Consider the following 24,917-nt stretch of genomic DNA (forward strand, 5'->3'; position numbering starts at 1 on the left):
CGAGGGAGACCAAGTCTTGAAAAACAAACAAATGAAAAAATAAACCAGGAAACCATGGAAGGACTGGAGATCATGGTGAAAATGAAGAAAAGGTTTAAGGAAAGTGAGGTACGGATAGTGAGAAAGGAAGGAGTTTATAATCAGAAGGGAATTTCAGAATTTAAGATCATAGAAGCAGAACAATTTTGGTTTAGTAATAATTTCTTTTATTTACTTATTCAGTGCCATACTAATCAAACTACCAAAAAATTATTTTATAAAGCTAGAAAAATAGTAACAAAATTCATCTGGAAGAACAAAAGGTCCAGAATATCAAGGGAATTAATGAAAAGAAATGCAAGGGAAGGTGGCCTGGCCATACCAGATCTTACATTGTATTATAAAGCAGCAATCATCAAAGCTACTTGGTACAGGCTAAGAAATAGAGTGGTGGATTTGTGGAATAGGTTAGGTACACAAGAAACAGTAGTCAATGACTAGAGTAATCTACTGTTTGATAAACCCAAAGACTCCAGCTTCTGGGATAAGAACTCACTATTTGACAAAAACTGCTGGAAAAACTGGAAAATAGTATGGCAAAAACCAGGCATAGGCCAATATCTTAAATTGTATACCAAAATAAAGTCAAAATGGGTTCAGGATTTAGATATAAAGACTGATACCACAAGCAAACTGGGAGAACAAGAAATAGTTTACCTGGCAGATTTATGGAGAATGGAAGAATTTATGACCAAACAAGAGATAAAGAACATTATGAAATGCAAAATGGATGATTTTGATTACATTAAATTGAAAAGTTTTTGCACAAAGCCACTGTGACCAAGATTAGGAGAGAAACGGAAAACTGAGAAAGAATTTTTATAACCAGTGTCTCTGATAAGGGCCTCATTTCTAAAATATATAGAGAATTAAGTCAAATTTATTAGAATACAAGTCATTCCCCAATTGATAAATGGTGAAAGGATATGAGTAGGCAGTTTTCAGATGAAGAAATTAAAGCTATCTATACTCATTTGAAAAAATGCTGTAAATCACTATTGATTAGAGAAATGCAAATCAAAACGACTCTGAGGTACCACATCACATGTATCAGATTAGCTAACCCGACAAAACAGGAAAATGATAAATGCTGGAGAAGATGTGGGAAAATCAGAACACTAATGCATTGTTGGTGGAGTTGTAAACTGATCCAACCATTCTGGAGAGCAATTTGGAACTATGCCCAAAGGGCTATAAAACTGTGCATATCTTTTGACCTAGCAGTACCATTTCCAGGTCTGTATCCCAAAGAGATCATACAAATGGGAAAAGAACCCACATGTACAAAAATATTTATAGCAGCTCTTTCTGTGGTGGCAAAGAACTGGAAATTGAGGGGAAACACATCAGTTGGGGAATGGCTGAACAAGTTTGTGGTATATCAATGTAATAGAATACTACTGTGCTATAAGAAATGATGAACAAGCAGACTTCAGAAAAACCTGGGAACACTTATATGAACTAATACTGAGTGAAGTGAGCAGAACCAGGAGAACACTGTACACAGTAACAGTCACATTATGTGATGACTAACTTTGATAGACTTATCTCTTCTTAGCACTGCAAGGATCTAAGACAACTCCAAAAGACTCATGATGGAAAATTCTATCATCCAGAGTCTGAATGCAGATCTTTTTTTTTGATTCTTCTATCTTGTGGTTTCTCTCATTGGTTCTAATTCTTCTTTACAACATGACTAAGGTGAAAATGAGTTTAATATGAATGTATATGTTGAGCCTGTATCAATTTACATACCGTCTTGGGGTGGGGGAGGGGAGGGATGGGGAGAAAATTTGGAACTCAAAGTCTTATGGAAATGAATATTGAAAACTAAAAATAAATGAATAAATTTTAAAAAAGAAATACAAAAAAGAATAATTTATTTTTAAAATTTAACTTTATAATTTTCAATGAATAAAAATCTATTTTCTCTCTTCCCCATCTCTCCCCCACCATGATTGGAAAAAGAAAACCCTTCTAACAAATATGTATAGTCAATCAAAACAATTGCTGAGGCATGACCACCCCTTAATGGATGCTATCTGAGGCTGAATGTAAATATGAAGGACGTGAAAGTTGAAGATGATAATGAACGGGAAGCCAGAGCGTTCAAAGGAATATCAACATGAATATTGACATCACCAAGGATGAGGGAAGTGGTTAAGGTGGAGAGGAAAACTGTGAGCCTGGCACTGAACTTGAGTAAGAAAGAAGAGAGACCCTTGAAGCCACTGGATGACTTCAATAAGGATCTGGACAACGGGATATGGACAGATGAAATAAACCTCAAGGGAAGAGCAGGCTCCTGAGTGATGGCCATAGGAGAGGGGTCTGGAAATGGCAATACAGAGAGAAGACTGTATGCCAACTCCTCCTCCTGACCCAGTGTGTCAGTAGGCATGAGAAGAGCACCTAGCCTACTGTAACAAGGAACAAAGCATTTCTGGAAAGAGCCAGCTTCCCGTGAATGTTAGAAGATGGAAAGAACGTAAGAGGAAGAGAGGGAGGATGAAGGGGAGTCTGTTTGCAGTAGGCTAGGGGTCCCAGAGAATACAGAATCAAAAGGCAGAGGAGGATAAAGCACTAGGGAGGGTAGAATGTAGTGGTGCTCCTTTTCTCCTAAGTATAGATAACCTTAACCAACCTCAGGAGAAGGAAAACAGTAGGTACTATGTATCACCTTTATTTCTCAGTGAGACTGTGAATTCCTGGAGAATAAGGATTTTATGTTATGGTCTTTGCATATCCTCAAATACCCAACACATAATAAGACTAATTTTTATAGTGGCTTTACAAAGTAAAGCACAGACCTTAGATAGAATGTGCAAATATTCTAACCCAACCCAAAAGCATTTATTAAGTATCTACTACTTGTGAAGTACCATGCTAGGTGCTAAGGATTTAACAACAAAATTGAGGAACAGTCCCTGCCCAGAAGGGGCTTGCATTCTACTGGATGTCACAAGTAAACAGATACAAATATATACAGGATTATATAAGCAGCGATAACTAGGGGATCAAGAAAGATTTCCTGTAGCTAGTAGAGCTTGTGCTGAACTTTAAAGGAATGAGTGCATTCTGGGAATGATGGACAACCCGTCAGACGTGCAGATGGAAAATATAATGATACCAAGTTTGGAAAACAACCAATAGGCTAGTTTGACTGGGACCTATGTGAAATGAGCCTGGAAAAGTAAGCTAGTGTCAGGTTGTGAAGGGCTATGACTACTGAGTTGAGAACTTTGTATTTTACCATAGAGCAATAGGGAGACATTGAAGGGTCTTGAGCAAGAGATATGGTTAGATCTGTGCTCTTTCAAGATTACATGGCTAGTAAATTCATAGGATTTAAAGCCAGAAAGGAACTTAAAGATCATCTAGTCTGACCCCTCATTTTACAAATGAGGAAACTGGGGCTCAGAGAAGGCCAGTGCCTTGCCTAATAACATCAATCACGGGTGGTAAGAAGTAGAGGCAAGATTTGAACCCTAGTTCTCTGATTCTGGATTTGGTGTTCTTTTCACCACAATACACTATCTCTTCAAGTAGAAGAGCCATATATAGAACCTAGGTCTTTCTTTTCCAATCTTGTGTGGCTTTCCTTACATCATATCTCTCAGTGGAAATACAAGGTCTCAGAATTTAACTGAATGAAATTAAGAAAATTTATTCTGGTCTCCCCAAGTTACAGCTTATGTTGTATCCCCTGAAATTTCAGAAAGATTGGCTAATTGCTAAAACCTCAGAGCAGAAGTTTGCCTACAAGACAAGTTTAAGGACAGAAACCAAGAGTGAGACCCTGTAGAGAGAAAGTTCCAGGAAGCCCTTCTCCAAACTTCAGCATTCACCTCTGTCCCAAAGACCAGGACCCCACCCTAATAATAATGCTGACACAATACATTAGCACATATGTACTTGCCAATGGTTTTAATCCCATGAAACTGATGTGTGGGAGAAAGGAAGTGGACATATCTTCATCATGCAGATGGGGAGATGAAGGCATAGACACATTAAGAAAGCCTTATAAATAGCTACTTATCTATTTTCAAGGAAATCAGTTTTTGCTGAGCAAATGTTAAAGAACATTAATTTCATTTATTTGATGTTCATTTGTTCACTCCTACAACAGATTGACTATAGAACTGTGCTAACGTTGAGAGGGAAAGCAAGAAATATAAAACCCTTAAAGAGGTTACAACTTAGGGAAATTATATACACATATATACGCACATTATATATACACACATGTAGATGTATATATATGTATGTATACACATACATATATATATTCAAGAAATATTAATCCTATATTTATATCAGTATATAGGAACCAAGTGAATGATAGGAGTAATAAGTTTGTTGTCTTAGGCACCACCTAGAGAAAAGATAAAAGGAAAAAAAGTCTCAATGGTCTGGTTTAGTCCACTTTTTATACAATAATGTCCCACTCACCTGGGGAGGTCAGATTTTTAGTAAACAACCATCTGTTCACAGACTAATTGAGATATAGTTTCCTCATATGTAAAATAATGAGAGGGGTTAGATTAGACAGTATCTAAGATCTCTTCCAGCCCTAACAGTCTATGATTCTACAACTTCAAGTAAAAGATGGCGAAGGGGGAATAATTTTCACAAAACCACACGGGTGCTTGATTCAATAGAGGTATGAAGTTCCCTCAGGATGACTAACGAATATATGCAGATAAGGTATACTGATTTAACTCAGTTTTGAAAGTGTATGAATTCAATGGATAGGCAGCATAGCATAGAGGGTTGGATTTAAAGCAGGAAGACCTGGAATCCCATCTCAAACATTTATTAGTTGTGTGATAATGGGTAAGTCACTTAATCTCGGAGTCTAAGTTTCCTTTTCTGTAAAATGGGACAAATTACATTTGTACTAATTACCTTACAGGTTTGTTGTGAGAAAAGCACTTTGTAAACTTTAAAACATTAAATAAATGAATTATTATTACTTCAGTTTCTCCTAGAGGCTGATTATGGTTAATCCACTAAGATAAATAGCAACTAAGCCAACATGAGATGACACAACCACAAATGGCCTCTGGAGGGCTATTTTGTGTAAGGACTAATATTCCTACACTTCAATATAACCCTGGGTTGTCAAGAAAAAAGTAAATTATGTTCAGTACATATAGGCAACTGTATCAGGCATTTTAGATTGTCATAAAAATAAATGTTTTGTTGTATTAAGAGATAGAATATAATTACCTGGAAAAATTCACCTATATGGAAAAAAGCTCCTTGAAGGCAGGGGCTTGGCTCCTTTTGCTTCAGATCTCCAGCGTCATTTCTTGGTGATAATGAATAACAGAACTGAAGGGACTTATTTTTAGGGCTGGCGGCTTGTGCATACAGGTTAATTGATTAAATGTCTTGGTCAACAAGTATTTCTGAAGCCCCTGTCATGGAGCTGAATGAGGAGGTTACATGGGTGAACACACAAGGAGGACTAAGGATGATCCTTGCAGGGAGAATTTATCATACACCCAATATACCATGAAAAGTACAAACTGATGTGAGAGTTTACAGGAAGGAGAAATTGGAACCAGTTCGGGGAGAAAAGGTAGAATCTGAAACAACATGCCATGATTTAGGCAAGGCCGTTGGACGGCGGCGACAGAAGAAGAGAGGGTATGAAAAGCAGCACAAAGTGGGGTGCAGAGAGCAGGCTAATGGGCATGGGGATTGGAAAGGGAGGCTGGAGGAGGTGCAGAGGGAGGAAGAGGAGGACCAAGGAGGGGTTCCTGCCTTGGGAAGACAGGAAGGTAACAGAGAGAATGCTGAGTTGCTAAATTCTTCTTTTGCTTCCCTTTTCTTTGCCAAGAAGAATGACCTTTACACTGGAAATAACAGTGGTAATCACTGAGACCCAAGACAAGTAAAAGGGTATTAAGAGAATGCCTGAGGGTCCCAGGTAACACCAAGCCAGCCACCCATTGAGCTGCATCTTTGGGTACTAAGTCACTGCCAAGAATATCTGAGAGATCCTAAAACACGGGAGAGGTACCATAAGGTCACAGGAGGACAGATTTCCATATTCCTCAAAAAAAGGTGTGGGGAGGGGAAGAACACTACAAACTACTGGCCAGGGAACAAAATTTTGATTTCTGGGAAAGCTCTAGAACAGATCATCAGACTCAAACATTTTTTGGCTATGGGATCACAAGCAAGTCATTAAACTCTGCCTCTGCTCCCTCATCTTTGCAAGAGGGAGTTGTACTTGACGGCCCTTACCTAAGTAGGTTTCCATCCAACTCATGATGAATGGAATGGTTGATGAGAATGTAGAAAGAGAAACAAAGATTATAAAGAGCCAGCATAGCTTCTTTAGGAGTACATCATCCTAGGCTAACCCTATTTTGGGTGGGTTTTTTTTGATAGATTACTAAACTGGCTGACGAAGGGAATGTTACAGTTATGCTTTACTTAGATTTTAGCAAAGCATTTCGCAAAGAATCTCATACATACCATCATGGAGAAGATGAGCTGTAGAATAGACAACAATGTCGAGTTATTTAAAACCCTAAAAGATGATGCAGTCAAAGTGCTGCACTCAATATGCCAGCAAATTTGGAAAACTCAACAGTGGCCACTGGATTGGAAAAGATCAGTTTATGTCCCAATCCTAAAGAAGGGCAATGCCAAAGAATGTTCAAATTACCAAACAATTGCACTCATTTCATATGCCAGCAAGGTTATGATTAAGATTCTGCAAGCCAGACTTCCACAATATGTGAACAGAGACTTAACAGAAAAAGAGGCAGAAGAACTAGAGACCAAATTGCCAACATTCGCTGAATTATGGAAAAAGTGAGGGAGTTCCCCCAAAAAATCTATTTCATTGACTACACTAAAGCCTTTGACTGTGTGGATCACAACAAATTGTGTCAAGTCCTCAGAGAGATGGGAGTACCAGATCATCTTACTTGTCTCCTGAGGAACCTGTATGCAGGTCAAGAAGCAACAGTTAGAATAGAACGTCGAACAACTGATTGGTTTAAGATCGGAAAAGGAATACGACAACTTATATGCAAAATATATCATGCAAAATGCCAGGCTGGATGAATCAAAAGCTAGAATTAAGGTTGCTGGGAGAAATATCAACAATCTCAAATATGTAGACAATACCACTCTGATGGCAGAAAGTGAAGAATTAAGAAGCCTCTTGATAAGGGCAAAAGAGGAGAGTGTAAAAGTTAGCTTGAAGTTTAACATAAAAAAAGACTAATATCTTGGCAACTGGTCCCATCACTTCTTAGCAAACAGAAGGAGAAGAAATGGAAGCAGTGTCAGATTTTATGTTCTTGGGCTCAAAGATTGTTGCAGAGGGCAACTGCAGCCATGAAATTAAAAGACTCTTGCTCTTTAGAAGGAAAGCTATGGCAAATCTGTACAGCAAACTAAAAAGCAGAGACATCACCTTGCTGATAAAGGTCAGTATTAGTGAAAGCTATGGTTTTCCAGTAGTGATGTATGGCTATGAGAGCTGGACTATAAGGAAAGCTGAGCACTGCAGAATCGACACTTTCGAATTGTGGCCCTGGAAAAGACTTTTGGGAGTCCCTTTGGGCAGAAAGGAGATCACATCAGTCAATTGTTAAAGAAATTAATTCAAATGATTCAGTGGAAAGTCAAATACTAAAGTTGAAGCATAAATACTTTGGCCACAAAATGAAAAGACAGGACTCATTGGAAAAGACCCTGATGTTGGGAAAGATTAAAGGCAAAAGAAGGGGAAGGCAGAGGATGAGATGGATAGTAGTGTCATGGAAACAGCGAACATGAACTTGGACAGACTTTGAAAGATAGTAGAAGACAGAAGTGCCTGGCATGCATATGGTCCCTGGGGTCATGAAGAGTTGGACACAACTGAATAAATGAACCACAACAACAATACAATTAGATGGATTTAGAACTTGTCAGATAGCAGACTCAATGATTAATTTTTAGTAGTTCAATATCAACTTGGCAGTGGGGTGCCCCAGTGATCTATACTTGGCTTGTACTATTGTTTAACATTTTTATCAATGACTTGGATAAGGGAATAGATGGTACACTAATTCAATTTACAGATCACAGTGAGCTGGGAAGGAAACTAACACAATAGATCACAGAATCAGGATCCAAAAATATTTTGACAGAGATAACAATGATGTTGATGATAGTTAGCACTTATACAGTGCTTTAAGGTTTACGAAGTGTTTTGCAAATGTCTCATTCAGTCCTTACAACAACTTTGTGACACAGATGCTAATTATCTCCACTTCATAGATGAGGAAATTGAGGCAGACAGAAATTAAGTGACTTGCCCAGGGTCACACAGCTAAGTGTCTGGATTTGAAAAATCTTTCTGTCTTCAGGTTCAACTCTCTAACCACTGTACCACCTGAACTGAATCCAATAAAATGAATATAAAGTCTAACAATTTTGGTTTAAAAAATCAACTTCACAAACATAGGATGGGGAAGTATTATTAGAGAAGAGTTGGTCTGAAAGTTATCTAGGGGTTCTAGTGAACTATAAACTTAGTATGAGTTAAGTGAGTGCCGTGACAGTCCAAAAAGCAATAGGATTTTGGGCTGTATTAAATGAGGCAAAGTTTCCAAAGGAGCTGATAGTTTCATTGTACTAAGACTGCATCTGAACTATGGTGTCCAGCTGTAGATGTCTTATTTAGGAAAAACGTTGATAAGCTGGAGAGCGTCCAGCGGAGGGAAGAGGATCTGGAGCTAGATTTGGAGCTAGAAAGGACTTGGAAGGCTTTCTCATTAGTGACTTGCTTAGGGGGTCACACACTTAATAAGTATCTGGGGTGGGATCTGAACCCAGGTCTTCCTGTGCCCCATCCACTATGGCAGGCTACTTCACAACAAAAATGGTGAAGTAACTTGAGCTCATGTCCTGTGAAGATTGGTTTGAGGAACTGGAGCTGATCAGCCTGAAGAAGAGAAGACTGGAGGGGGTCATGCTAGCCCTCTTTGAATCTCTGAAAGGTCGTCATGTGGAGTAAGGGGTAAGCTTGTTCTCATTGGCCCCAGAGGGCAGAACCAGGACTACGGGGAGAAGGGCAAGGGGGCCATTTTAATCTGGATGTAGGAAAGACTGCCCAACAATCTGAGCTGGTCAGAGTAGAAGGGACTGTCTCAAAAAGGGTTGTGGTCATTGCCTAGGAGAGAGGGGTTCCAGAAGTTAGATGACCATTGGCCAGGTTATGGGCTGGACTATATCACCATGAAGGTAACTTACAGATCTCAAACTCTGAGATTCTACAGTTTCATGAGAAATTAGGCCTTAATTCAGTAAGTAATGGAGAGTAACTAAATGTTTTTGAGTGGCAGTATGCCATGAGTAGAGCTATGTTTTATAAAGAATTAATCTGAGAACAAGGTACTGGATGGATTGGATGGAGAGACACACTTGGTGGTGTCAGGATCCAGTTATAAAGCTACTTCCAGTGATCCAGATAAGAATCACTATAAAAGGACCTGACTGAACAAGGGTGTCAGTGGTGGGAATGAATAGAGCGGTACTGATGCAACACCCTGCAAATATAAAACCACAGAATTTGATAGCTAATTAGATGTGAGAGTAAAGAAGTAGGAGGAATAAAGACATCTCTAGCCAAGGTGAGCAGGAGACTGATGATGAATAGAAAAAGGGAATTTAGGAATTAGAATTAGCATAGGCTGGGGAAAATTGATTGGATTTTATGTACACTGAACACCAAAGTGCTGACAGGATACTGAATTGTAAATGTCCAGCAGGAATATGGGAAATATTCTAGCTGGAATATGGCACTAAAGCTCAGGAGAGATATCAGGACTTGGAAGACTTGGAAATCATCCACATAGAAATCATAGTTGAAGTTAGAAGAGTACATAGAGAGAAAAGATTTGAAAACCATTTCTTGGGAAATACCCACACTGAGGAGCTGGGAGAAAGGATAGGATCAGCAAAGGAGATAAAAATAAGTGAGTCTTTAAGCAAAGCATGAGGTAACCAGGATCACAGTTTCTTTACCCAGTAAGACTGGGGAAAATAAAACTATGGAAACAACTGGACTAACAGAAACCATTCTCCAGACAATGCTCTGTTAACTCTGTGATGTGGCAGTAATAGTTTATAACTTTGTTAGCCATGTCCTATTACCAATGGTGCTTACAGTGAGCCTACTCCAGGGATTTGGCACAAATATGATTTTCAGCAGAAAGAAAACCTTACAAAGCAGCAATGTGAATTCATTTCAAAAAAGTGAAACCCAGTCAACAATTAAAGCCTTTCAGGTCCTCTAGAAATGGCACTTTGTCCAGTAAAGCAATTACTTCCCAGTAGCTTGAGCACTTTAGAATGCTTCATTAGCCCATGGAAGAAATTTCTGAGAGCAGCAGTTTAGCTCAGTCAAGTAAAGGCAGTTACATTATGCCTTAATATATATAGAAATCCAATTTCCAGGGCTGATATGCACTAAGATTTTTCCACACATCATCCTAAAAGCAGAAGGGGAGATGTCATATCACATAATGGTTTATCTTTGCATAAAATGTTGTCAACTTGAAATCAAAACCATAAAATAAGATCCCTGCTTAGTTCACTGACATCAATTCATAGCCATTTCCCTGGACAAATAGGCAATAAGGAAGATCGAAAATACGTTACAGATTGAGAATTTCAGGACTTTCAAAAAAATAGCTTTTTAAACTAAATAAGGTTTATTACTTTTTGACTTCAGAGAGGAACATACCTGTTTCAATCCTGTTATCAACATCTGTTTCAAGTTTTGATGGTGACCTTTCATCCATCACACAGTTTTTCAAAGTCTTCTCCCTAGAATTGCCATATGCAATGCTTTAAAAATCACAAGAGAGGTTTCTAAAGTAAAAAAAGAAATTCTAGTAAAAATACATATGAATTCATGATGATCAAACTTTTGAAAATGCACTCTCTCATTCCACATATGCAATCAGTCATCAAATATCATTATTTCTACCTCCCCAACATCTTTTACATATATCCCCTTCTCTACACACACACATACACACACAGCCACTATCCTAGTTTCAGCTTTTATCACCTCTCACCTAGACTATGGTAACAGCTTCCAAAATTGATCTCCTTGCCTCAAGCCTCTTCCCTCTCCAATCCATCCTCCACCCAGATGCCAGTGTTTTTTGAAAGCTCTTATGTTATATCCCCCATTCAATAAACTCCAGTGGCTCCCTACTACTTCTAATATAGACTTATGTTATATAGACCAGAAGTCTGTTGACTTCTTTGTTGTTGTTGAGTCATTTTTCAGTCATGTCTCTTTATGATCCCATTTGGAGTTTTCTTGGCAAAGATACTGAAGTGGTTTACGATTTCCTTCTCGAGCTCATTTTACATATGAGGAGAATGAGGCAAACAGGATGAAATGACTTGCCCAGGGTCACACAGCTAGTAAATGTGAACAGATTTGAACTCAGGAAGATGAGTCTTCCTGATTCTAGGCCAGGCACTCTGGGAACTATGGCGTCACCTAGTGATCTAATAAAAACTTCTCTATTTAGCCTTTAAAACCCTTCACAACCTGGCCCCTAATCTGCCTCTCCATGCTTATGACATATTACAGTTATCCGTTCCACATCATGACTTTCCCCAGCATAGTTTCAATGTATCCCGGTAAGCATAAGAAATTAAATGGGAATTTTTTGGGAGTTCTGCAGAAGCCACAGATGACACACAAAGGCCAGCAGACAACACAGAAAGAGTTTAGAAACTCAGAAATGCATAAAATAAATGTATAATACTGTATAAGAACAACATTTTTTATCTTGTAATACCATAATAATTCAAGACTTCTTTTCTGGTATGAAGGATTAAAAATTTTATGCAGATTTTTCTCCCTTCCCCTCCTGCTTCCCCAATGTGGAAGGAATAACTGTACTCTCTCCCCTTCCCACAAATTCTGCAGTCCAGCCAAACCCATCTTCTTGGCTGTTCTTCACACCCGACACTTCATGTCCTTTCTCCACGCTTTGACATAGGCTATTTCTCAAGCCCGGAATGCCCTCCTTCCACACCTCACTAGAATGGTGTCCTCAGAATTGAAGAAAAAGGGGACGGATGAGAAAGATGCTGTGGAGATGGAGTAATAAGACCTGGCAACTACCTAGATCGGCAGGGTGAGGGAGTGTGAGGAGAGGAAGCCTCTGGTATGGCAAACCTGAGGGACTGGAAGGATGGGGGTGCCCTCAAAAGAAACAGGGAAGTTAGGAAGGGGGCAGGTACCCTGTATAGTGGATAGTGCAAGTAAGTGGCAGATCAGGGCTCAAGGCCTTAAAGTCTCCAGGCCACTTTCCACTCCACCATGGTTCCATTATAGAGACAGACAGTGACATTAGAAGACAAAGGTTCTAAGAGAATGTGTATAGTTAGGATACAAACAAAACACTCAGGTTACAGTGTTAATGATAGAGTTAATGTCTAAGAACTGAAATATTACCCAAAGAAAAGATAGTTTGTAGCCATTAGTTTAAAGAAATACAGAGAAAGAAAAGATTTTGTTCTTCATGAACAAATGCACTTCAGAGCATGAGTAAAGCTAGGAAGCTAATATTAGCATTAATACTAGGTATCTATCTAAGAATGTAATCATGCTGGAGTATTTGGGGAGCACTATCCATTTGGGGACACTAAGGCTTAGGAAGAAAGTCTCCCTACCCCCAAGTTACATTTTTATTAACAAATATTTCTCAAGCTCATTAATATTTCTAAATATAACCCTGCACCTAGATAATATTTTTCCCTCATGATAAATGTTTTGTAATCACTTACAATATTGTAATTAAAGTGATTTTTTCACAATGCACAGGTATCCCTACTTCACATAAAGCCCAGATATAAAAATCTGGATCCACAAAAAAGATGAATTCAAGAGATGATAAATCCTTTTACAAAAATATTCATCACAGGGATTTTCTATAGTGCATTCTCCTAGTACTTTTAAAATATGATTTGATTTACAAAAAGATAATACATAAAATTTTTCAGGAACAAACCTATTATGTAAAGCAAGACATATGAGTTCTAAAAAATTTATTGGTTTCAGAAATAGACAAAGGGTGATATTTTATTCAGAATGTTTTATTTTTAAATGCAATGCCCCAAATCCCAGCACAAAGCAGGAAAAAGTGCAGTAGGAGAGGCCTGAACTTCAAGTCCACAGGCTGTAGAAATCTGATGAATGATTAGAACATACACAAACCAAACAACCATGAGAGCTTAAATGTCTGAACCAAACTTGGCAAACACATCTATGGCAAAGGACTGAAATATATAAATGTTATGTGTTAGCCCCTCCCAGAAATACAGTTGACAGTCTTTTTTGATATCCATTTTATCCACTGATACATCTTTGCTCAGTGGCTCTTAATTTTTACTTAGCAGTGCAAAGTCTTCCCTAGAGAAAAAAAAAATTGACAACAATTGTTTTTTTGGATTTATTCTGCCACTACAGATCTGCATATTTAGAAGCCCAAAACAATGAATAATGCTTTTTATCTACAGACCTGTCTGTTGGGCAAAGACACTAGAATCGGCAACAGAAATCTGGGAGATGTGACTATTCTGACACTTTGATGTATCCTTCATCTCACCAATTTGGGGACTCCCTCCACCAGTGTGGGTCACAATCCCTTCCTCACATCTTCTCATCCTGTGCAATCCCATAAATCCTCTGTGTAAAATCTATCCAAATGTTGGAAGCCTTTGGTCTTCTGCATTTCATGGGCACCTTTGATACTTCAGCTGTTCCATCAGTTATCCCTCACTCTTGCTATGTTCAACCACCTCCTTTGGGGTCTACATGTCCTTGGTAATAATGTCTTTATGCCATTTCTCATGTACCACCAGCAATTGCTGATAATATGCTATAGCCTTTGGACACAGAACGAGACCACTGCCTTCCAGGTCACCTACGATTAGGACACTTCAGAGATCTTGGTATTCCAAATGGCATACCTGATGCCACACAGCATCACTGAGATGCAAACAGCATGGAATCATTGAAAGTACTGCAGTTTCCCAAGTAATCCAGTGCCTAGCACAGTAACTGGCATCTCGGAGGTACTTATTAAATGCTTGTTAACTGATTGATTGATAGATTGATCTAAACTTTTCTGATTATTTCATTCTGGGCCCAGCTCATTGTCATCTATCATGCCTGTCCAAGACATATTTTCTAATGGACTAAAAACTCAATGAACTGTCCATTCTCAACTACATGTCACGACCTGGGCAATGACCATTCTGTCCACTTAGTTTTCCTATTGGACTGCTAGGCCAATTGCATTTTAGTAACAATAGTTATGGGATGGAATGATAAAGCTCAACAGTAATCAATTTTAAGACATACAAGAGGTCCCTGCTTACTACTCTTCAGCTTATAAAAATATTTTCACATGACAGTAAAATTCAGAAAAAAGTGTAAGAGTGGTGACAGGGTTATCAAAAAAATGGTGACTATGAAAATACAAATGTAAAAATTTATTTTATCTCGTTTAAAATAATTTAGAACTTTTAAAGTAATTATTTCATTGCCATGAAAAGCAAGACTATGAAAAACAAATAACAGTATTCTGGAGGTCATCTGCACTTGGCTTACAAATACCTCATCTCCAGGAGACAGATTTGTGTCAAGCTGTACACCTCTACATTTTTTCTTTTTTTTTCTTTTTAGGCAATTGGGGTTATGTGACTTGCCCAGGGTCACACAGCTAGCAAGTGTCAAGTGTCTAGTTTGAAGCCGGATTTGAACTCAGGTCCTCCTGACTTCAGGGCTGGCGCTCCATCCACTGCACCACCTGGCTGCCCCGTACACCTGTACATTTTACAGATGGAAAGGCAGCCTTATGCAAGTAAGAGTTCCTATTTCCTGAATCCCAGACTTTTCACAACATACAGTGAAATACAGCTTTGACAACTATCTTGTTCATTTTTTTATTGTTTGAAGCCAAATCTGAATGAAGGAATGAATGATTTGGGCTCCAAAAAGTTCATTTTAAACATATTACTGATTTGATTATCTACAATGATTGAATTAATAACCACCAAATCTCTACTTCATTTTGTGTTATGTAGACACAATCCCAGATTAAACAGAAACTTGCTATAATTGTGACATTTTCTTATTTCTCCCTAATCCACATGTAATCTCATGGTCAAAACATTTTATAACTTTGTTTAAAACATTACTAAGTTTTAGTGAAACGTAAATTTTAAGTTACATGATAGTAAGCTTAAATTCTGTAACCCTAAGCTCTCTGAGATGGCAATCTATCTCAGTTGGTAGAGGGTAGCAGGGTGGTACACAGTTACTAAGAAATGTAAAATTTTTATTTCACCTAATGAATGAATGAATTATTTAGCAAATTAGTAAAATGAATGTATGAATGAATTATTTAGCAAATTAGTAAAATGAATGTAAAATTTCCTTTGGGTTGGAAAAAGACAGCAACAGGGTTTCGCCTTGACAAACGTATATGTGTATATAGGAGAGAGGGCCAAAGACAGAGATAGAGAAAGAAGAATATGATCTAGCAAATATTCTGTTTCTTTCAGTTATTCACCCTTATGGGAAGCCTAGCTTTTAGATCTTCTAGATATGACCAAAGAACCACTGTTTGCCTGGCAGCAGCATGTCCTATTACCAAAAAAAGCACCTAAGAGGAAAGAAAAACGTATTTTGAGTCTTGTCTTTACAAACAACAACTGTCTCCTAAAATTTTTTAAAAGCTCCTTTAAAGATTGAGTTCTTAGGCTTCATGTTGGGGTACAAAATGCACAAGACCTATTTGAATATAATCACTAATTAAAAATGGAAAAGAGTGGCTGGACCATGCACCATTTGGGTACTTAACTAGTCTGCTCGTTATTTGTTTCACTGAGAAATTACTCTTCTTTTACTTTTTTCTTTAACATCAAACACCAGATAGAAAAGTCTACTTATACTCCTACCTGACTAAACAGTAGCTCTTAACTCATTTATTAAAAAGCCACATATAGATTATAACCAAGAAGAAAGAGAGGTATAGGGAGTCAATGGAGAGAATGTACCCAAACTGATTCTAAAATAATAGCAGCTTACTTTATTTCTTTTTATTTACAAAGAGCTTTTACTCACAACTCTATACAAGAGTCAGTGTATTTTTTCTTTTATTTCTACTTTTTGTTTTTATACCAGTCATTTTCTTATAAAAAAGAAAAACAGTTAAACAACACTAAATGTAGTGATTGGCAGTATTGAAATGAGACTATTCATTTTACTTTGTCCTTACAAACTTGCATTTTAATACTTCTTATTTTCTACTATTATGACTCTAGGTGGTTGAAGTATTCCTACACTTCTAGTCCAGATGTCATCAAGATGTCATGAAATGATTATGGTTCCTGTTTTTCCTCACAGCAGCATATGTAACCTTCCAAACCCTTGAGAGGAAGGAAATGTTTCATCATCCATCCACTGGTTAAAGCATGTATTATTCCCCATTTTATAGAAAATGAAACTGAAGAGCTGAGAAGTTAAGTGACTTCCCCAACGTCACATAACAAGTAAGTTTCAGAACCTAGATTCAAACCTAGGTCTCCAGCACTCTTTTCATGACAGCATGTTACATGTGGGACACAATTGTTCAAGAAGACAGGAATGTACATATGGAGGGTCTAGATGCTCATATGAGATAATTCTCTACCTACTTATGCCAATAACATGCTTTCAGGATTTTTACAACCTGTGAGTCCTGCTGGGAAGTAAAGATATTTTATTGGAAGCTCACTGTTCACTATAACATAATCAAGAACCAAATAAAATAAGATAAAACTCCTTACCTCTTATTTTCCACATCAAAGAGGAAATTTTCATTGCTGCCCAGCTGACTAAAATGAAGCATGGCAGCTTTCCGCTCACTATCCCGGACTACCCGGTCATCTAAAGACAAAAAAGTAATTGCTTCCTGTGACATCAAACCAAATTCACAAAGTGAAAACCAGAAACAGATTTCATATTCTTTTATGCTGTGGGCAGAGACAGGTCACAGAACAATGCTATTATGTTGTCACTGGGACTAACAGAAACTGTTAGAGATGCTAAGAAACATCATAGCAACAACTGCTACACAGGTGCAACCACACCTAAGGAAAGGAAGGTTGGACAGTATTCTGTCCTCAGTTAAGATGTGCTAATGACTAAAGGTCCGAAGAGCCAAATGGTTTGGGCCTGAGGGTTGAAATTAAGTGACCCCTATTTGGAAAGCACTGGCTCAAACAGATCTGTTTTGCCCATGTTACTGACTCAAAAATTCCTTTCCCACAGGAAGGTAAGGTTACTAATTCATCAATAAAAGGATAGGATATACAATATTGGAAGGGATGTATTTGTTCTTGATATTGATCTCTAAGAGTTTCATGTCCCAGGGGCCTATTAGCCAAGTGTCAGCCTGAAGCATTTTTTAAATGTGTTCGGTTTTTTTTTTTTTTCTGAAGTAATCAAATAAGGTCAAACTAGAGAGAATTAAAATGGAGTAATAGAAAAAAAGGAAATATTATCATTAAAAACACTAAAAAGGCTCATAAAATATACTGCCAAAATAAAAGATCTATTTAAAAACTGATAAACAATGCACTCTGAGTTTTATATCCTGGGCCAACTTCCAAGATGGTAGAAGGCAACAAGTTAACAGTAAACCTTACTGTTTACCAAGGTCTTTGAAAGGGTGGGGTGTGGGAGGGGGAGGCTCTTACCCAGTTGCTCCAGATTTTGTAGCATGTGTACAGCAAAGAGTCTATAGTCTGTATCTTTCCTTACAACAGGATTGAGTCTCAAATCTAGCTCTTTAAGGCAAGGTAAAGCCTGCAGGCGGGATACCTCTGCTAATGAAGGAATGTTGTTGTAATATAAATTCAGATCTTGGAGTGAAGATAAATACTCGATACCCTATTAAGGAAAAAACTGTTAAAACATGCCTGTTGGAAGAGACTACAAGTCCCACAGCTAAAAGTAGGAATATACTTGCTACTTAGCACTCATCTGATATATGTAGGAGAAGGCAGGGCTGGAATGCCACTCAGCTGTATAATAAAGTAGAAACAGCTTTTCAGAAGGAGATAAACTGTCCTATACATTTGAGATTGTAACAAGAGCACTAGATTTGGAATCAAAGAACCTGGTTTCAAATCTCTTCTCTACTTCCTCGGTCCCTTTGGGCAAGTCATTCTCTAGGTCCCAGTTTTCTCTATAAAAGGAGCTTGGGCAAAGTGTTCTCTGAGGTCCTTCCCAGTGCTAAGTCACAATTACAGAATTTAAGAGTAGGACTGGATGTCTATGACCATCTAATCCAACCCACAATTGGACAAGAATTTCCATTCCAACATACCTGACAATTGGTCATCCAGACTCAGCCTGAAGACCTCTAAGGGACTTCCCTCACACGGCAACCCAAACCACCTTTGCACAGCTGTTGTTTTTAGGCAGTTTTCCCTTACATGACACTACAATTTTCTTCTAACTTCCATTCATTGCTCTAGGTCAAGCAGAACAAGTCTCATGCCCTTTTTCTGCAGCAGCGCTTCCAATATTTAAATACAGCTACTGGGCAGCCCCTAAATTTTTAACATGTTAAACATTCCCAAGTCTTTCAGCAGCCTGTCTTCCTATGGCATAAACTTGAAACACTATACCTTCTGGGGCCTCTTCTAGAAGATGCTTGCTTCTCAGTGTTCTTCCTAAAATGAGGCATCTAGAATATCACACAATACTCCAGATATGCCTTCACCAGGGCAGAGGACAAGGGAGCTCCAATCTGGCCTCTCTTAATGCAGCCTACGATCACGTGTGTTTTCTTGTCTGCTATGTCAGACGTCTGCCACACACATTAAGCCCTCCATTCAAAACCCTCAGATCATTTCCAAATAAATCTGTCTAGCCACACACTTGTGAAGTTGATTTTTTGAAGTCATGTGCAAAGCTTTACATTTAATTTCTATTAAATTTTGTTTAATTCATTTTGATGCAAATTGTGAAGGTGTTTTTTAATCCTGTCATCTAATATCTAATCTAGTTTGTGTCAACTGCAAACTAGAGACCTACACCTTCTCTGCCTTCATTTAAATCATTGATCAAACTGTTAAGCAGCACAGATCCCTGGGGTGTCCCAGTAGAGATCCCCCTTCTAGGCTGACATTAAACTGATGACAACGACGACAACCTTTTGGGTCCCCTCATTGAACCAGTTATGAATCTCTCTAATTGTCTAGCCCAGATCTCTCCATCTTTGCCACAATAACAACACCAAATACCTTAGCAACTGCTTTGCTAAAGTCTAGATCAGGGGTTCTTAACCTTTCTTGTGTCCTGGACCCCCTTGTCAGTTTGTTGAAGCAAGCCTGTGGACTTCTCAGAATAATGGTCTACTTTTTTAATTCTTAAAGGAAATGATAAATTTTGGTTAAGGATTAGTGAAAACAAAGATGTAATTTTTCCCATTCAAGTTCATAGACCTGCTAAAATCTCTCCATGGACACCTAGGAGTCTGCACCCCTCGATGAACTATATTTACAGTATTTCCCTCATCTATCAATTTAGTAATCCTGTCAAAAAAGGAAATAAAGCTGGTTTTACCTGACCTATTCTTGATGAAGCCAATGCTGGTCATTTTCTTGATGCTCACTATGTCTTTAATAATGTTTCAAAATCTTGCCAGGTATCAAAATCAAGCTGCCTGATCTATGGTTTAGATTTCATTCTTGTTCCCTTTTTGATAACCATGACATATTTGCCCTTCTTTAAAACTGCAATCTCTCTTTCTTTCTCCAAAAATCTTTCAAGGATCGTTGGCAGTGCCTCCAAAATCATCTCTGCCTATTCTTCCAATACCCAAGGATGTAGTTCATTTGAGCCAAGTGATTTGAATTCACAAGGAACATCTATCTAGGTGTACTTTTCCTATCTTCTTACTTATCTTGGCTATCAACTCCCCATTAGCCATATTTATTCTGTCCTCACCAGGCCAAAAATAATTCTTATTGGCAGAGAAAACAAAAGCAAAATGAGAATTAAGCATTTTTGTTTTTTCTTGGTCATTAGTTATCAGCCTTCGCATAGGTGACTGTTTCCCAGGCCTGGAACACACTTCCTTTCCCTATTTCCTTAACTCCCTAGCTTCCTTCAAAGTTCAGCTCAAATGTCATCTTTTTTTTTTAATTACCTAATTAATAAGTCTTTCTTATCCCCTAATTACTAGTGCCTTCACTCTCCCAATTACCTTACAATTAGTTTGACGATATTTTGCTTCTCCAAGTATAGGTGTACATGTTCTTTTCCCCCCAGTAAAATCAAAGTTCCTTGAGGGTGGAGAAAACATTTCATTTTTGCCTTTGTATAAATATTTGTTGACTGATTTCTAGTTCTTGCCTATCAGCTGTACCTTGCACATTTATGCACAGACATCTGAGGCCATGGGTCTTTATTACTTGCTCTTTTCTTGGATTTTGTCTTCTGTGAACTTTTGGATTCTCTATTATCCATTCTTCCACATTACTGCTACTTATAGTAAATAGTTCATTGGATCTACATAGGCTGTCTCTTGCCTCCACTTTCCTTTTCAAATTAAAGGTTTTTTGAATGCATAAAAAAGACACTAGGCAAATGCAGTTCTACCAGCCCTTGCTAAGGGCTCCACTCCATCTGTGGAGAGTAGCCTGTCACTCCTATATCATAAGCTGTGGCACAGAAATCCAAATTTCACTCTTAGACACCATCTTCTCAAACAGCTTTATTTCCCAAATCTGTTTTTCTCTTATTGTACTTGCCTTTGATGGGCAGCAGTGAAAACACCCTTATTTATGCCCCTAAGGTCTCAATTTCTTGCCCAAGACTTCCTAATCTTTGGAAATGCTTTCTGAATTCCTTCTGGCAGTTATCATTTGTACTTTGTGAATCACTGTAAGTTGGTAATAATCATACATTTAGAAAAATCTTGGAAGTTTCTCTGTCACACCTTAGATACACATGACAGAAAAGACTGTAGACCCTTCTGTTACTGTTACCAGGTTGACAAACAGCTTCAGTCAAGCAACAAGTATTTGTTAAATACTTATTATGGGCCAGGCACAGTGCTACAAATATATAGAAAGACAATCCCTACCCTCAAGAGTTTAACATTTCAATGAAGAGGGAAAAAAACACATAAAAAAGGAAGCTGAAAGTGAAAAGAAGGGAGGACTGGACAAAGTTACCTATGGGGTCATGATACAAAAAATCTGGAGGAAAGAAGACCAGGCTGACTTGGTATCCTCCATAAAGGAGATTCTTGGAGGAGCCATCCAAGCCATCCCTCCAGAGGGAGAGGCTGCAGCAGTGGAGTGTAAATTCCAAGTCTGGAGTGAGGTTGAAGAATGGAGAGCTGCAGTGTGGTCAAAGAAGTCTGGAGAGGAAATCACCAACCACCATACTCTCTTGTCTTTTCTTCTGATCTTTAGCGGATAAATTCTCACCAGAGAGGCCTTGTGGAATCATTGTTTCGTTCCTTGGAGGACATGCAGATGCTTCCTTTCCAGAGTACCCATCTTCCCCCATTCAAAAACAGCCTCATTTTTCTCTTAGCTCCAAGTATTTAGTGGGCCTCTTTTCCTTCCTCCTCTTTGTGACATTCTTTTTCCCTCCAACTTCCTGGCACAGTTCATGCTTAATTTTCACTTCTACAGGTCCCTTCTTGGTTTTCCCACTGGAAGCCTATTTGTTTTTCTTCTTCCATTTTTAAGGGAACATTTTACTATGCTTGATACCTGGAATATGAAGAGGCATTCTCCAAAACCCATCACTTTCTGTCTTAGGAGGGATCCCTGCCTGTAGTACAAATAATAAGACTTGCAGTACTTGTAGGACAAATAGTATGACTGTGGCAAAAACTACAAACTTTAGGTACTCGATGCAAATCACTGCAAAATTCACCATACCCTCCTTAGTTATCAGAAGTGAAAGTCTCAGGTTAGGATGATTATTAACTTGAGTTATCACTCTCACCTCTTTAGCAAACTTTAATACCTTGACAGCCACAATGAACTTCCTTTTCCTTCTCCCACTAACTTCTTATATTTTCCTGTCTTTCCTTTAACTTTTCTCACTATTTTCTCCTTTTCCTTCTCCTTTTTTAGTTTATTTCTTCTCCTGCCCCTTCTGCTCTTCCTTCTGCTCTTCCTTGGGTCCTTTCCCCTAGTCCCTCTTCTCTTTCAAAATGAACCTTTTCCCTCTTTTTTTCCTTCAAATTGAGTCCTCTTCCTTTAGCTTCCAACTTCTCAAATCTTCCCAACCTTCTTACCAAATTCAATCCCTGGCCTTCTCCACAATTCTATTTCTGGACTTCTCCATAATTCTAAAGCTCTCCACATCTCCTTCATGATTATTTCTCCTTATTCAGCTCAAGTTTTTTTCCTGTTCTTTCTCCTATACTATTTTCTCCTTGAAAAGCTATAAATACAGTCTTATGAGGTTTTAAGTAGTAATAATTCATCTACAGAATATGTTTCTTCCAAGAAACTCAAAGCAATTTATAAAATCTGACATTCACATTAGGGCACCTGCTTGCCAATGGTGACTATCAGTTTTTCTTTTTCAGTCATGTCCAATCTCATGTCCAATCTCTATGTTCCCCATCACAACTCTGACTTGTGGAAGGGAAGCAAAATGCCTTTATCACACTTTTTACCCTGGTTTAATCCCACCCACACTCCTTGATTCTAACTGCTGCTCCATTTTTTAGTGGAAAAGAAGTCAAGGCAGAAAAGTAGATTCTTTGGGAGAAGGGTGTATTTTAAAAACTCTTAATGGATATATGGCTATATATTGCAGGAACCAGGGATAGTTACACACACACACACACACACACACACACACACACACACAATCTTCCTGCTTTTTAAAATAAATTTTTATTTATATCTTTTGTATTTACATGGCTCAAATTTCTCCTACTAACCTTTCTGTATCCCATATAACAAAGAATATTTTTAAAAGAAATAGAAAAAGAAGAAAAGTAGCATGACTGATCCCCACTATTATTTTAATTCTTTTTTTGTGGCTATGATACTGATCAAATGGTATAAAATTATTACTATGTTATAATTGTATACTTATAAAGCATATAACAAAATAGCCTTCATCTCTAATATGGTCACTTTCGTCTCTGTCTTAAGCCTTTGATGTCTTCCAACTTCTACTGCATTTAATATGACTAGTACCTGAGCCATCATTATCATTTACAGGGCTAACAGCTATAAGGTTATCACTTACACATTTAATAGTTCACTGAAATGAAAAGATACAAACAAATATCCTAAGTCAGGGCCTAAATGCTTCCCCTTGTTGTTGTTCCTTTACTTTTAAAGTTGTTACTACCTTTTATCAGAATATTCCTGAAGTCATTACTCTTTAGACATGCCTTACCACCGCCAACTTTTGCAGTACTACTATTTGACAGTAAACTCACCTTTTAACACAGTGTAAACCACAGAGCTGAAAGAGACCTTAGATATCATCCAATTCAATCTTCCTCATTTACAGATGGGGAAATTGAGGCAAGAGAGGTAAAACAGGGGCAGCTAGGTTGTGTAGTAGATAGAGCTCCAGCCTTGGAGTCAGAAGGACCTGAGTTCAAACCTGGTCTGAGACACTTGAAACTTACTAGCTGTGTGACCCTGGGCAAATCACTTAACCCCAATTGCCTCACCCCCCCCCCAAAAAAGAAAAAGGTAAAACAATTTGCCCAAGGTCATGCATCTAGGGGAAAACAGAGCCAAGACTAGAAAATGTAGCTCTTGGCTTCTACGCCCATTCTCATGACCAGCTTTAACATCTATCTATCCAGGATACAGATCATAGGGATCGTAGAATTTCAATTTCAGAGACCTTAGAGATCATCAATACCAACCCTCTTATTTACAAATAAGAAAATAAGGTTAACCAAGTAGCATTTGGCAGAACTGAAATTTGAACCTAGATCCTCTAACTGCAATAATTCCCTCCTCTGCAGACAGCTGACTGAAATTGTCTTCAAGTTTTTCAGTTTTCAATTGTTTTCAATTTTTCATTGCTGCATATTACAGTGTCAGGTTTAGTAGGTTCTTAACATAGGTTTGTTGAATAAATCAGACATTTTTGCCCATTTCCGTACAATTTTTCAAAACCTATAAAAAACCCTCCACAAATGGGCACCAGTATACCTTTCCAGACTTGTCTCATATTCCTCTCCTTTACAATCAAAGCAAATTAGAAGGCTGCTCTCCACCCTCACCTCCTGTCTCCCCAAATACACGTGTTCTCCTGCCTCCCTGACTTTGCTCATGCTCTTCCCTACAACTAGAATTGCCTCTCCCCTGTTCATGTATTTTATTTCTATCCATACTTTACAGTATGGATATCCATACAGTCCATCTCAAATGCTCTCTTCTGCTCCAAAACTTTCCCTGATCCTACTGACTGGTAATGTCTTTCTTCTTTTGACTTCACATGATACATTTACTATAAAGAGTTTTTTAGTAAAATAATTTACAGAAATTACAACTGCTGAGTCTGTTATTAACACCTCTGGGTATTGCAAGCGCTAGCTAAGTTTGATGCTCAGTCTCAGGTAACTTTTAATTCCTTTTGATGTAGTGTCAAGTGACTAGTTTCCATCCTCCTTCTACCTTTCTAACTCTTAATGGCCCTTGCATTTCCTAAAGATGTATTAGCAATTATCACAGTCATTTTGTTTTCCCTAAGGCAATTAAGTAAAGTGCTTCTTGGTACTGGAAAGATGAATATATACAGAACAATCATTTTAAGC

General features: G+C 38.1%; 1 protein-coding gene across 1 annotated transcript in view; it reads right to left on the reverse strand.

The window, feature by feature from the left end:
- The window catches only part of LRRC36 (leucine rich repeat containing 36), a 54,349-nt gene that overhangs the window by 25,712 nt on the left and 3,720 nt on the right, over positions 1-24,917 (reverse strand). Inside the window, exons 3-5 of the mRNA XM_027846052.1 lie at positions 17,839-18,031; positions 16,927-17,026; positions 10,805-10,887 (exon numbers count right to left, since the gene is read on the reverse strand). Coding sequence (XP_027701853.1) covers positions 10,805-10,887; positions 16,927-17,026; positions 17,839-18,031 — 376 coding nt within the window. The remainder of the gene's footprint in view (positions 1-10,804; positions 10,888-16,926; positions 17,027-17,838; positions 18,032-24,917) is intronic.

The sequence above is a fragment of the Vombatus ursinus genome, unplaced genomic scaffold (assembly GCF_900497805.2).
Source record: "Vombatus ursinus unplaced genomic scaffold, bare-nosed wombat genome assembly UNPS02005286.1, whole genome shotgun sequence".
Lineage (NCBI taxonomy): Eukaryota > Metazoa > Chordata > Mammalia > Diprotodontia > Vombatidae > Vombatus > Vombatus ursinus.